General features: G+C 35.0%; 2 protein-coding genes across 12 annotated transcripts; both read left to right on the top strand.

The window, feature by feature from the left end:
• The first annotated feature begins 468 nt into the window (after positions 1 to 468).
• Positions 469 to 8,216, top strand: LOC111478108 (putative PAP-specific phosphatase, mitochondrial). 10 transcript variants are annotated; one of them, XR_002717409.1, is made up of 11 exons: positions 474 to 613; positions 733 to 829; positions 1,074 to 1,176; positions 1,371 to 1,579; positions 1,869 to 1,928; positions 2,006 to 2,391; positions 2,736 to 2,814; positions 2,889 to 2,939; positions 4,018 to 4,195; positions 5,068 to 5,110; positions 7,298 to 8,216. XR_002717409.1 is itself a non-coding variant. In XM_023122211.1 (10 exons), the coding sequence occupies exons 1-9, from the start codon at positions 510 to 512 to the stop codon at positions 4,165 to 4,167; spliced, it is 1,239 nt and encodes a 412-aa protein (XP_022977979.1). In that variant the 5' UTR covers positions 474 to 509; the 3' UTR covers positions 4,168 to 4,195; positions 5,068 to 6,098. The 10 variants fall into 10 exon arrangements, 3 of the variants coding, with proteins under 3 accessions (XP_022977980.1, XP_022977978.1, XP_022977979.1); XR_002717403.1 differs by having other exon boundaries at positions 7,247 to 8,216; XR_002717406.1 differs by having other exon boundaries at positions 7,240 to 8,216.
• A 1,228-nt stretch (positions 8,217 to 9,444) lies between these two features.
• LOC111478036 (transcription factor MYB74-like) lies at positions 9,445 to 11,377 on the top strand. Of its 2 annotated transcripts, XM_023122108.1 has the most exons (5): positions 9,445 to 9,527; positions 9,679 to 9,822; positions 10,056 to 10,205; positions 10,307 to 10,436; positions 10,526 to 11,377. In XM_023122108.1, the coding sequence occupies exons 2-5, from the start codon at positions 9,816 to 9,818 to the stop codon at positions 11,304 to 11,306; spliced, it is 1,068 nt and encodes a 355-aa protein (XP_022977876.1). In that variant the 5' UTR covers positions 9,445 to 9,527; positions 9,679 to 9,815; the 3' UTR covers positions 11,307 to 11,377. The 2 variants fall into 2 exon arrangements, with proteins under 2 accessions (XP_022977876.1, XP_022977877.1); XM_023122109.1 differs by having other exon boundaries at positions 9,457 to 9,822.
• Positions 11,378 to 14,042: the final 2,665 nt, after the last annotated feature.

Raw genomic sequence — 14,042 nt, 5'->3', positions numbered from 1 at the left:
AGAAGAAGACGAAGAAGAAGAAGAAGTTGAATCCTTGAGAGATTTCAAGGCAGCGGGATCGCTCTTCATAGCCTGATCTCTCGTCCTCTGAACAAACCGTGCCGCGAATTGGCCCAACACCTTGCTCATGCCACGACCAAAGATGGAAGAATCAAAGCCGATTCACTGGAAGAAATGGAACAAGTTTTGAATCAAATTTCTGGAAAATGAAGGCATGGAAAAACGAACAGATAATGATGGGCTAGCGTGGTTCGCAAGAAAAGTTGCTGTGGTCGGACGCAATTTCAGTTGATTATTTTATTTGGATAAAGATTTGAACTTTCAATTTTTTCCATGTCTGCACATACGAAATCCAGGTGCGAGAGGAGCTGTGTTGGAATGGACCAATGGGCCCAACTGGGCCTTTTCTTCGGCCCATGGAGCTCCTCATCTCTCTCACTCCTCTCAACACACATTTGGTCTTCGCCAGAAAAGTTGCTCTGTTGAGTCTCAATATCCCGATTCCCGCTATGGCTCTGCTTCACTCTTCCTCTCAATTCTCATCAACTGTTCGATGGACTCGTTCTTCTCATCGTATCTCTGCAACTCCACGCAGCCGATTCTGCAACGTAAGGTCTCTTCTCTTCTTCCTTGTGATTTTACTTCTGTCTTTTTTGGGAGAAATTCGTGTATTTGCCTGACATATATATATATATATATATATATATATATATATTGTATTTATGTCGTTAGGTCCTGTCTGCCATTGCCGATGCAGAATGGGAAGTATCGGAGAGAGCTTGAAGCAGCTGTCGATGTGGTGCAGAGAGCTTGTCGTCTATGCGTTGATGTAATTACTCTCCCTTCTCTCTTTAATTTTGTTATTGTTTTCAGTTTGGATGTTGAAATGTAATAAGTTGTAAGGAAGTGAGCTACAGATTACGAGCCGACATTTCTAAATCTTAATAACACTGCATTACGGTTGTTTGATGACCTTCTACTTTGAGAATGTTTATTGGAAGTAACCACCGGAAGGTCAATCAATCCAATTTCTCTTAGTCGTCTAGACGAATTCAAGTTTTCATTATTGGCAGGTGAAATCGTCACTTCTACGGGCTGATGGACAAGTTCTGGAAAAGAATGATCAGACTCCAGTTACTGTTGCCGATTTTGGAGTTCAGGCTCTAGTTAGTTTGGGTAATAAAAATTTAAATTCTACATAACCGCATTGGTCCATTTTCAGTATCGTACGTTTGATCATATAAATTCTAACTGTGCCTGATTCCGCGGATGATGCAATAGTTCAACCAGCCTACTCGCTGATGCAATGCTTGCTAGTTGTTGTTGTTGTTGCTGCTGCTACTGCTTTATTATTATTTATTTTGCTGCAGAGTTGGGTACTCTATTTCCATCTATTCCATTAGTAGCTGAGGAGGACTCTACATTTTTACGTGCAAATAATTTAGCACATTCGGTGCTGACAGTAGTAACTGAGAAGTCAAGTTCCCAAAATGAGTTGACTCAGGATGATGTTCTGGAAGCAATTGACAGGGGAGCGAATGTTGGATTTGCTTTCGGAAGTAAGCCAGCCACATATTGGGTGGGGATTCCTAATTTCAAATGTTGTGTTTGCTTTAGTTTCTTCGATTTTCTGATTTTTGAGTGTCGTCATTGGCAATGAAATTCCATATGCTATATTTCATCGCTGCTAATGTGATTTTAGTTTATGAAGATACCACTTCATTTGAAATGGAAGGGCTTAAAGTTTCCCCTTCTTACTGTTTCATCCATTTTTGAAGATACTTAATATGTGCTTTGCATTTTTCAGCTTTTTTCCAAGCTCTCGATTTAGAGTTGCACATTATTCAATCGAATGTTTTCCAATGCAGGTATTGGATCCAATTGATGGTACACGGGGATTTCTTAGAGGAAATGATGTCCTATATGTGGTATGTCATTTAATCAGGCTGCTGCATTGTACTTATCTTAGTTATATTCATGAAGACTAGTGCTTGAAAAATTGCAGGTAGGTTTGGCTCTTGTGGTTGAAGGAGAGATTGTATTAGGTGTTATGGGATGCCCCAACTGGCACGTAGATTTGTCTGAAGAGTCAAACTCTGAAGATCTTGAGCGTGGAGGTGTCTGGTCCAGATCAGGAGCCATAATGATTGCTCAAGTTGGACATGGATCATGGACGAGGAGGTTATCTGATATGCAAAGCCCAAGTAAAATGTTTCATAATTGGACTAGATGCTTTGTTGATGAATGCCGTCTTGTGCATGAGGCACGCTTCTGTATCCCAGACAGTCAAACGTGGGAATCGCTTCCCCCATCAACTTCATTACAGGCAACAACTAATGCTGATCACGTTGGGAATGGTCAAATTCTTCTTCTCCAAACATGTTGTGGAAGGTTATTTTCTCCCACTTAATATATGCATCTTTTCCTAACAGGATTTTTCCACTTGAAATTGTAATCATCAAAATGAGTGATTGCAGCGCATGGTTTCTTAGGTTTGTAAGTTTGATCACCAATTGCATAGGTGCGAAGATTAATGATCTGTAGGACTCAAGTATCTTATTCTTGAATGTACCCTACCCCTACACTGCACAAATTTAGTTGGACATCATCATTTTACAGCTAAAAAGATTATTTGAAGATAAACTAAATAAATTAATCGAATGCATGCCACAATTTCTGGCGTTCAGATGAAATAAATACACTCATTAATGCTTATTCATCTCATTTTCCTGCAGTTTATGCAAGTATTTCATGGTGGCTTCTGGCAGGGCATCTGTCTTCATTCTTCGAAAAAAATCTCAAACTATTATCAAGGTATTTCTCTGTTTTCTGTTCCGATGTCAAAAAATTGCAATACCACCTCAACAAAAATTAATGTTTTTATGCAGACTTGGGATCATGCAGTTGGCATGATTTGTGTGCATGAAGCCGGTGGGAAGGTATGCTACGTTACCCTTTTTTGAAAAGCCTTTCAAGCTCGATATTTCCCGGTTTATTTTACTTTCATGTTTGTTGACGTTTCTTTTAATGCTTTTACATGACGTGAAATTAGAGTCAGTGAATGAACCATCCTTTTTACAGTATTGGTTTCTTTTGAAAATGCCAGAACTATTGTTATAATGCTATAAATTAAGCTTTGGAAAATTATTACAGGATACCAAGTTACCGCCAATATTATTATCATTACCTTTTTTTTTTTGGAGAAATCTTGGAAATGTTACAAGGTACGTCCAGGATTATTTTGATAGTCGAAGACAACAACACAATCATTATGCATCAATATCGAATACGTTGTCTGACAATGATGCTCCAAGGCTTCAAGCTACCACGAAAGCATTAGATGCAACAGTGTCTTGTCCATATCCTTGCTTCTTTCCTTCTGCATATATGAGTGGTTGTACTGATATATATGATATATAAAGTTACCATGGAATTATAATGATAATCACACAAACTTTATGGGACGGCCATCAGTTTACTGCTAAGGATTTCTGAAACTTTCTACTCGTTTTTAGATTGTTTCTACTACATCTATAAAGTATTATACACGTGAAAAACTGTAAAAAAATCAGTGGAGTTGCAAAAATCTTAAAGCAGCACCGAAAGATTATAATTACAAAAGGCTTTATCTGAGGCACTAAATGGACACAAAAAAAATTATCTCAATGGACAAGTCTCCTGTTCTCCTAAGAATACTACTCTATTCCTTAGCTGCATTACCCACAAAATGGCTGTAGTAGCATTAAGCCAAATTACCCCAGATGACCACTCTGAATTGAAACGACAAAAAGTCTCAGATAAAGTACTAGATCTAGAAAATCAAAATTGTAGCATGCAAGAACTTCATGATTATGGTTCAGGGTACCACTAAATTACTCTGGGCGTTGACAATATTTGGACAAGTAATCATCATCATCATCATCAAGGTTTTGTATTTGTATGATCATGGAATGTGTCAATTACTTCTTTCTGAAACACCTGAGTGAAGTGCTAATGGAGCTATTTCTGTTTGATTAGGTGACTGACTGGAAAGGCAGTGACATTGATCTTGCTGCTGATCAAGCTGGCCGTAGGATTTTATCCCCTTCTGGTGGCGTTCTTGTCACTAATGGCCACCTACACGATCTTATAATTGAGATGACTGCGTCCACTTCATCAATTATTTGATGCTGAGACTACATACCACCTAAATTTGGTAAGGCATCCCACCTCTTCTTTGAACGCCTTTACTAAACCATCGGGATCTTCCAAACTAAGAGTACTGAAAGTCTTGGGAATAGTCAAAATTTTAGGTCCTTATAACCTTGGCCAAAATACGGTCAAATGCAAAGAAATACAGTTATACAAGTAGCTGACCAAACAATTATTATATACACATACTTTAATCAAGTTTGAGCTAGAGCAACGGATGATGGTTGACTAATTTAATATTTTACATTGCTGCAAATTTACACGTTCCCACCGGACTGTTTCATTCTGAATGTTATTTGGTTAATTTCTTACACTGTTTTACTGCTAATGTGACACGTATATTCTTGATTTCTTCTTTTCTTTTTTGGATGTGCACATTCGATCTATGTTGTTTAGGTAACCTGCTAAGCTCTATCTTCAGTCTTCATTAATCTACAAATTCTAAATTTGTTTGTTTGTTCCAACATTTATAATACGGTGCAAAACGATAGTTCTACATTCTGTATAAAAGATGGTTGTTTTCACGTCCTTCCCCTTATAGTGTATGCCCCCGTTAACATCTTCCAAATAGCCAGTGACAGAGCTGGATTGTTCCTTGCTTTACACGAGATGCAGACAATAATCTCCCAAAATATATGTGCGACCTATTTCTGTAAGAACTGCTGCAGAGAGAGACTTGTATATAAGATCCCTCTTCACTATTCCTCAAGGATGCCTTTTGGATTGTATAACCTCATTAATCCGTGGAAACAAAGTGGGAAATTCCAAATGCACACCAATGGCTATTTTTATCAACCTAGAATTGAAGTATTTGATTTTGTGGCAGCTAAATATTCAGTTGGTGGAGTTGAGCTAACAAAGCAACTTTTTATGCAGATCCGCATTTGGCGAGCAACACTGGAAAGGCCTTTGGGGGAAGGTAATTACGGTAAAGTACGAAGTTTATCTTCAATAATGTTAATGGTTGACCAATCAAACGACCACTTTTATAATTTCAATCCCTTAAGTTCAATTATTAGGTTACCACGTCCCTGGATCTTTATTGCAATTTGGTATTATATTATTGTGAACGCCGTGCACAAAATGGTCTAGGTTACAACCCCATTCAAAATGTCAACTTGGGCTATAACATAGGCTCCAGTCTAGTTATAGACTTACCACGGGAAAGTCATTTTAATCCTTTTTGGGTTCTACACCAATACACTTTCAAAGATCCTGTCCTTAAAATCCGGCCACCTGGACTTGTTTGTTCCAATGAAGACAATTCTCGTACCCCAGCTGCACAAACTGAAGATATAGGGAATTCCTCCTCTATCATAGGAGTTCAGGCTGGTACTTCTTGTTATATGGCCTTTTTCTCCCCTCCTCCCATATATAGATCAAATAACAAGGGTTTTCAAGTCATATTGGTTCCAAGCTTCCAATTAGGGGCGTAAATAAGTCTGCACCATTTTAGGAAAGGTTAAGCAAGAAAATTGACGTGACTAGTTTAGAAATTGAGTAAAAAAATAACCAAATCAGTCCATTTTTTGGTAACCTATCCAAATTATAACCTATAAGGGGTCGTTTGTTTCCAGGGTTGGGGGATGAGATTTGAGATGGGAAATGATGTGGGTTTGTAAAAATCTGAAGGAGACGAAAACACCCACCCACCCACCCACTACTCAGTGTTCATTGAAACTTGAAAGCTTGAAGTGCCGAAGAAACAAACTGTCAAACAAATGTTTTCGTTAATCTTCCAAGTGTCCAATATTTGCCCTCCCTCCGTTCAATTGTAAACACACGTAGCAATTGTTTAGATAAAGCAATCCCCAAAGCACATATTTTGGACAAGTAATAAACCTAATTGATCTTTATTAGCACCCCAAGGATCCAATTAAGAAGGTTATTTAAAAAAAAAAAAAAAACTCTCCGTATCCTTGTAGAATGGATGTAAGATTTGCTACCTCGAGAACTATGGCCGTCTGGTCATTTCCCAACATGTACCGTCGATCACATGGGTGATCAATTTTCTTTTTGTCTGGCCGCTATAAATATATAGTTTTATTAGTAGATATTAATAGCTATAGAAGTCTTTTCTTTGTATTTAGCCACGTAAAAGTTGTTGTCTGATAAAGTGTGCATTCAATATAATTTATTGAAATTGCACTATTTAAGTCTTCGCCTTAAAAGTTTGTCCGAGCTGACATGATTTTTTTTAAAGTCCAATAAATTTTATAGACCGATTTGTTGAAACTTTTTTGTTGGTAACTTTTGAAGCAACATTTCTAAATTAGGGCCCTTGACTTTGTATAGATACGATTAGATGTAAGAAATCCAACCAAACTAATTTGATATATGCATGGGGAATATAGTTATTTATTTATTATTATTATTTTTTTTTATGGGATCATTTGCTACTTTTTGAATGGTTGGTTTAGAGTATTTAGTGAGTTTTGTCTAAACAAAAGATACTTCTTAAAGATTTTATTTTATTTTATTTTTATTAGGTTTTTGTTGTTTGATTTCATTTTTTTTTTAATGAATTTAATTATTAGTTTGTTTGGAAATTTATTTGCAAAATTTAAGAAATTTTAATGTAGACAATTTCTTTGAAGTTATCTTGTTATGGTAAGAACCAACTAGAAACAACCCATATATATCCTCATTTTTTTACATAGATATTCTCCTTTTCCCTTCCCATTGTCTTATACCAATTTTTTAAGCAACCAAACATTACCCATAAACTCAATTCAAACCATATAATCCCACAAAATCCTACGCAAAGTCCCAAAATCAAATCTCCCCTCCAAAACTTAGAAAAATGATGATGGTCAAATACAAAAAGATTGAAGCAAAATATTTAACTATTTTCAACCATAATCAATAATAAGGGTATTTTTTAAATTTTTTTTAAGGCAAATTTAAAGCTTATTTTCTATAATTGTTTGATTTGTTTCTAGAAAACCAATGAGAGGTTGTTTATCTATTATTATTATTATTTTGTAAATGACAACCCCCGTGTTGAAAAGACTGGAATTCATTGAGGTATGTGGTTGGAATTCTGCATTCACAGGTTAGTAATTTGTCTTATCCTATGAGCAAGGTTGGAGTTCTGCATTCACAGGTTAGTAATTTGTCTTATCTATGAAACAATTATTCATGGCATTTTGAGCACCATAGAGGGAACAAAAGTATCTTAATGAGTCACTGTGAATTCATTGGGTTCAAATTAAATGTTTTCGTTGTTTTCTTATTCTCCTTTCATTTTCTCTAACAAATTTTTTTGAAAACAATAATTTTTAAATTTGAATTCTTCTATTTTCTAATGTCTTGATTGAAAAGAAAAGAAAACCCTCCGGAAGAAATGTTTCTGGGTCAATAAAATATTATTTGACCGTAGTGATCTCAGATTAAGATGGGTTTAGAAACTTGTGGACGTGATTTTCAACTCCAGGGTGTATATAGTCCTCACATACATTCACTTTTTCCATGCTAGAAGTGACCATTTAGGCATTAAAAAAATCCATTAGTTTAGAATTAGAAGTAGAACTGGTGGGCAGCTGGCTTCAACCATTAAATCTTATATATCATATTATCCAACTGAAACGTGTCATAGCCTGGTTAAAATGTATATATGAAGTCCATTTGACTTTCATAAACCTAATTCTCAAAATAAGAATTAAATAAGTTTCCATACTTTATTAGGCATTTGATTGCTTTAATAATTTAAAAAAACTCAACTAGTAATAAAATTTTAGGAGTGAAAATGATGAGGGTTAACTAGCTAATTGTGTTTATAAGAAGATGAAGTTCAAGTAATCAGAATTCAGTTGCTAATTATCTTGTGTTAGCATTATCACAAGAAAGTCTCTTGTTAGGGTTTCTGTTCTTTTATGTATTGCTATGGTTAGGTTTTGAGTTATTCATATTTTGAGGGTGTCTTTAATTTTCAGTTAGACTATACACAATATGTCTCTAATGTTTGTGGTAGGTTTCAGTTCTGCTTGCTTCTAGAATATGAAATAAATGTTTCATTTTGGCTAGCTCTAATAAATACAAATTATTTATGACATTTTTATAAATATTTCTAAACTGCTGTTATTCATGGAAGTCTTTGTACAATGCGGTGGTGTTTAGGTTTCAACTTTCCTTTTAGGGCACTTTTTGTTCCGGATGGTAACATATTTTTTACTCGTATGGTCATTTTGAAATATACATGAAAGGTTAGAGGTAATATTGTCACTTTTTAGAAAATAGAGGTATTTTTTTAATGAATGACCGTTAATCAATGTAATTGAGCCTTTCATTTTTTCTTAATTTTTTAAATTTATTCCAAGAATACTTGTTTGAGAGTTTTTTTTTCCTCACAAGATGAAAATTAACGGGTAAATTGATTTGAAGTTCAAAAGATTTTTTTTTTTTTTTTTTTTTAACAAATTTCAAATCTAAAATTAAAAATTTTCAAAATATATGAAACATACCCTAAATTTGATGTGTATTTTATATAATTTCATTGCCACGAAAAGATCTTCAAGCTTTATAAATTGTAATATGTAAGGTTTAAACTTTTTCCCAAAAAAGTTTTACTAAAGAGGAATTTGAAAAACTAATTTAATTTCTCTCTTAAACTATGTATGAATTAATAATACCCTTTGGTATTTCATTCTTATATGAATACAACATTCATAAAACAGTATAATAGGCAAAAAGAAAAAAAAAAAAAAAAAAAAAAAGAAGAAGAGAGCACAAAGCTTCAGATTTTAAGAAATAAATATTAAAAAAAAATGCAGTTTGAAAAACTTTAGGATATAGATTTTATAACAAATGCAAAATCCGAGCTTCGTTTCATTTGGATACTGGGCCGACAAGCGGCCGCGGACAACATGACGTGGCAGCTCGCATAATGGACTGATGAGGTCATTCAATCTGTAAGTTGAACGGCTGTAATGAAGACACGCATAAGATCCAGAATGGAAGATCTAGAAAATCAAACCATTGATCCAACAACTGCAGGTCATGATGTAATAATAATTGGGCATTGAAGGCAACATGAAGTTCCGTACACATAATCATGCAAAATCCCTCTTTCTTGGACAAAATTGCCCCCCTCACAAAAGATTTTCACAAAACGGCCTTTTAGTTTTAGCTTTATTTCCAATGCCAGTGATGGAAAGAAAAAGAAAAAAAATTGTTTCACAAATTTAAATTAAATTTCTTTTTCCTTTTTAATTTTTCTTTTTCTTTAGGTATATATTGACTGACAAACGGTCGTAAATGGACAAAGAGATGGTGCATGTTAGGGAGCAAACAAAGTTGTAAATTAAAAATAAAAGAGCAATAAATAGCGTGCGGAGGTTGATAAGCTTATCGTGTAACAAATTGGTTGGTTTAATCCAACGCTCATTTCTATCACTATCCCATCCAAAAATAATTTAATAAATATATTATTAAAATTCTTGTCTTGGATATTACAAACCCGAAATCTTCTGTTCGAGCTCGAAACAGTAAAACGTTGACCAATTGGATGAGCCAATGAGAGGAAGCCACGCGGCATGCAGGTAAGCGGAGAAGAAAAAAACGCCATGGGAGGGTAGCGCAATAGGATCTGTGAACAACACGAGCCACGTGGCTTCACCTAGTCAATGCCAGGTATGCATATATAATGTGAAGACAAGAAAGCGATGGATAAAAACACATAATTATGATGATTAACTCTTAATTAAATTTGGGATTAGTGTGGTAATTATAGTCTGTTTAAGTAAGAGAAAGAGGACACGTCATCGTGAACTGTGGACGGCACCGAACCCTTTTGACTTCATCTCTCTGTCTCTATTTATAGAGCTTAATTCATCCATTTTTCACTCTGTGAATCTCATTTTAAGCATTAAATTCGTACTCAATGGGAAGAACACCATGCTGTGAGAAAGAAGGCTTGAAGAAAGGGCCATGGACTCCTGAAGAAGATCAGAAGCTCATCGATTATATTCAAAAACATGGCTATGGAAACTGGAGAACCCTCCCCAAAAATGCAGGTTTTTTTGTGCTTCTCTACTCTATTTTACCTCATTTCTCAATTGGGTTTGCTTCAAATTCGATAAAGTTTCAAACTTTGTGAACTTTGTGGTCGTTTTAGGTCTCCAACGATGTGGGAAGAGCTGTCGTCTACGGTGGACCAACTATCTTAGACCTGATATTAAGAGAGGACGATTTTCATTTGAGGAAGAAGAAGCGATTATTCAGCTTCATAGCATTTTGGGTAACAAGTAAGTTTCATTATTTTTCGTAATCTCTACTTGTTTTAGTGATTTTTTTTTTTTTTAACGAAATTTGGGTTATTTTTATGTTTTTTAAGGTGGTCTGCGATTGCTGCTCGGTTGCCGGGGAGAACAGATAACGAAATAAAGAATTATTGGAATACCCACATAAGAAAAAAGCTTCTGAGAATGGGAATCGATCCAGTAACTCATAACCCGAGGCTTGATGTTTTGGATTTATCGTCGATTTTGGGGTCATCTTTTTACAATAATCCCAATTCTCAAATCAACAGTTTCTCAAGGTTGATTGGAATTCACAATAGATTGGCCAATTCTTTCATGTCGTCAAACAATATTTCTCATTTTTCGATGCAAAACGTTGAAAATCATGAACAGTCCAACATGATCATATCTCAGTCACAGTTACTTCCTCCCCAACAACCCCACTACCAAATTGACCAATCGCCAGCTCTTCCGCCGCTGCATGAAGCCTCCGCCGGATGCAGCCCATCCACCACCACCTCTTGCGGCGGAGAAGCCTATTATTCCTTATTCCCACCATCAAATTTCTCTGACTTCTACTCCCAAAATTGCCAACAACAAACTGAAGAATTGAACGGTTTTGATTACTCGGAGTGTGCTCAGCTTCCAAATTACGATTTTTATAAACAAGAACAAGAACAAGTTCATCAACAAGTCATGGAGCCTTCGCCCGAAACATCGACTCTGAACTCGAGCCTGACGCCATTGAACTCAAATTCCACATATTTCAGTACTGCCAATGGCAATGGGACTGATCAGGATGAGAAAGAAAGCTACTGCAGCGATTTTTTTAAGTTTGAAATCCCCGATTTGTTGGATGTTAATCCTTTCGTGTAACCCATCAATTAGCCCCATCATATCGTACAGCCTTTTAGACTGATGCCTTGTAATTTTTTTAAGTATCTTTAATTATGCCTTAATATATAATTTAGACCATCTTTTGTCTTTTTTTTTTTTCAATAGTTTATTTTTATTAAATTTTTAAATGAACTTATATTAAAAAATACATCAAATTTGAAAATATAAAATACATCTAAATTTGACATATTTAAAAATTAATTGATATATTATATATAAAATTAGATTTTTAGTCGGGTAGATTAGTGAATTTTTAAAGTTTGGAGATCAAATATACACATAAATCTAAAAGTTCTAAAATTTATTAGACGCTCTTAGTCTAAATAGATATAAAATTAATAAAAATTAATTTTTTTTTAAGTTCGGTAAAAATAGACTATAAGATATAATAATTATATATCTATTATTCTCGAAGCTAGTGAGTGACAGTCTATTTCATCAAATTAAGAAACATAAAAGTATTTTTTGTAATTCAATAAATAAAATATATATTTTGAGATTATGTTATGAATTTATGACAACAATGGCCCGATGGAGAAAAAAAATCAAACTTTTTTAAAAGGTTAGGTACTAAATTGAAAAAATAATTAAAAAAGACATTAAATTATATATTTAGAATATAATTAATTATAATCACATCCGGAAGCATCTTCTGTTGCATGTCATTCTATAAGATTAGAATATTACATGTTTAATATTTAATTATTTGGTTAATTAATTGTTAATTAAATCCAATTACATGATCTTCATATAGATTGTATTGCGTCATATATCTTGGCGCCATTGACATGTATTACAAAATGATGTTAATAAAATAAATAAATAAATCAATTTTTCCTTAATATATTAACATAATAAATAAGAATAATTTATTTACACGTTATTATGTAATTTTCATGTTAATCCATTCAATTATTAAAAAATTTGTTAAAATACAGGTTTAGGGTTAATCAAGGGTTGATTATATTAATGTAATAATTAGAGATTTTCCAGTGTCATAGTGCTTCCCGACAGCGAGTCAAATTTCCCGGCGAGGTAAGGGGCGGCGGAGGGTGTCGGAGGGTGTGGGTTGGACAGCTGTTCAGTCCAGCTGGATGGAGGAACCGTGTGTTTTCATGAAAAGATAAAAGGTGATAATATTATATTAATTTGCGTGGCAATGAGTTTGACAAAACTGAGAACACGTGGTGGATTTTGTGCGGTGGCGTTGTGTTGTAGGGACCACATCAATTTCAATGTGAAAATTGAAAATAAAACTAAAAATAAAAAACAAAAGGTTGCTTTAACTGAAAATAATGTCATGGTTCATGTGTTTGGTTTTGTTTCCCTAAACCCTAAACTTTAAACGCCTTCTCCTTTACTCCAAGAGTCGAAGCTCTATAATTTCATAGGGGCTATCTTGAGTTTTAGTAAAACGTATCACTAGTAGATATGGTTCATTTTGATCCGTTACATAACACTGTTAGCTTCACGATTTTAAAACACGTCTATAATATAAAATTTTTCACATCTTTATAAGAAATCCGTTTTGATCTGTTAGGTACTAACGTTAGCCTCACGGTTTTAAATCCGTCTAGTAGAGAGAGATTTCCACGTCCTTATAATAAATATTTAGTTTCCCTTTCTAACCAACGTGAGATCTCACAATCTATCCCTAGGAGGCAAGCGTCCTCATTGACACATTACCCTGTGCCTAGCTTTGATACCATTGTAATAGCTTAAGCTCACCACTAGCAAATATTGTCCGTTACATATTGTCGTTAGCCTCACGGTTTTAAAACCCATCTAGTAGGAATAAGTTTCCACACCCTTATAAGAAATGTTTCGTTCTCCTCTCCAACCAATAAGAGATTTCACACAAAAACAAAGTCATCAAAGATTATGCTCGACAATATCATACTATTGTGTGTTGGATGAAAGTCCGACATCCGTTAATTTAAGGAATGATCATTGGTTTATAATCAAAGAATATTATCTCAATTGGTACGAGACTTTTTGAGAAAGCCCACAACAAGATCACGAGAGTTTATGCTCAAAGTGAACAATATTATACAATTGTAGAGAGTCGTGTTCATCTAACATTATGGATGTCTGCGATTTCAATTGAAGCGGTGCACGTAACGTAAACGTGATATAGACGTCAAAATGTTTCAGATGTAAAAAATGTGGGTAACACAGGCTGATGATTGAATCCAAGGCTGCTGTACGTGTGGAGTTAGGCGAGTGTAGAGAGGAGGAGCTCCATCTTAGACTACCAGCCGACCTTTGACTCACACTTCTTTGTCTCCCTCCGCCGCCCAAAGAAAAACACGACACAAAAACAACCTTCGTAAGTAATTTGTACTGTCTCTTCCCGCGCCGCACTTCTTTTCTTTTCACTTGGCTTCAACTTAAAGACAGAGCAAACCCACGATGGAAAACGAAGAAAATGGGTTGGAAAATAAAGTAGGGTTTAATAATTGGGGTCCCCCAATGCCATGTTTTTCCATTCAAATCTTGTCTCGTCTGCTGGGATTCATGTTAACCAGATTATATTATCATTGCCTTTTAATTCTGTGGCTGTGGGTTAAACAAAATTAGGCTAAAAAAAAGGTGAGCTTTAGATTGTCTGGTTTGTTGGTTCAACACATCTAGAAGCCCTCTCTCTCTCTCTCTCCCTCTCTTCCTCTCTCTCTCTCCCTCTCTCTCTCTCTCTCTCTCCCTCTCCCTCTCTCT

This window comes from Cucurbita maxima, unplaced genomic scaffold (genome assembly GCF_002738345.1).
Source record: "Cucurbita maxima cultivar Rimu unplaced genomic scaffold, Cmax_1.0 Cma_Scf00004, whole genome shotgun sequence".
NCBI classification, from domain to species: Eukaryota; Viridiplantae; Streptophyta; class Magnoliopsida; order Cucurbitales; family Cucurbitaceae; genus Cucurbita; species Cucurbita maxima.
Note: the sequence above shows the minus strand (reverse complement) of the source record. Positions and strands in the feature narration are given on the sequence as shown.

Coding starts and splice junctions, on each gene's coding strand:
- LOC111478108 (XM_023122210.1), top strand. CDS start 510: ATGGCTCTGCTTCACTCTTCCTCTCAATTCTCATCAACTGTTCGATGG. Junction 1,929..2,005: donor GAAATGATGTCCTATATGTG/GTATGTCATTTA, acceptor GAAAAATTGCAG/GTAGGTTTGGCTCTTGTGGT. Junction 2,940..3,153: donor TGCATGAAGCCGGTGGGAAG/GTATGCTACGTT, acceptor AAATTATTACAG/GATACCAAGTTACCGCCAAT.
- LOC111478036 (XM_023122108.1), top strand. Junction 10,206..10,306: donor AACCCTCCCCAAAAATGCAG/GTTTTTTTGTGC, acceptor TGGTCGTTTTAG/GTCTCCAACGATGTGGGAAG. Junction 10,437..10,525: donor CATAGCATTTTGGGTAACAA/GTAAGTTTCATT, acceptor ATGTTTTTTAAG/GTGGTCTGCGATTGCTGCTC.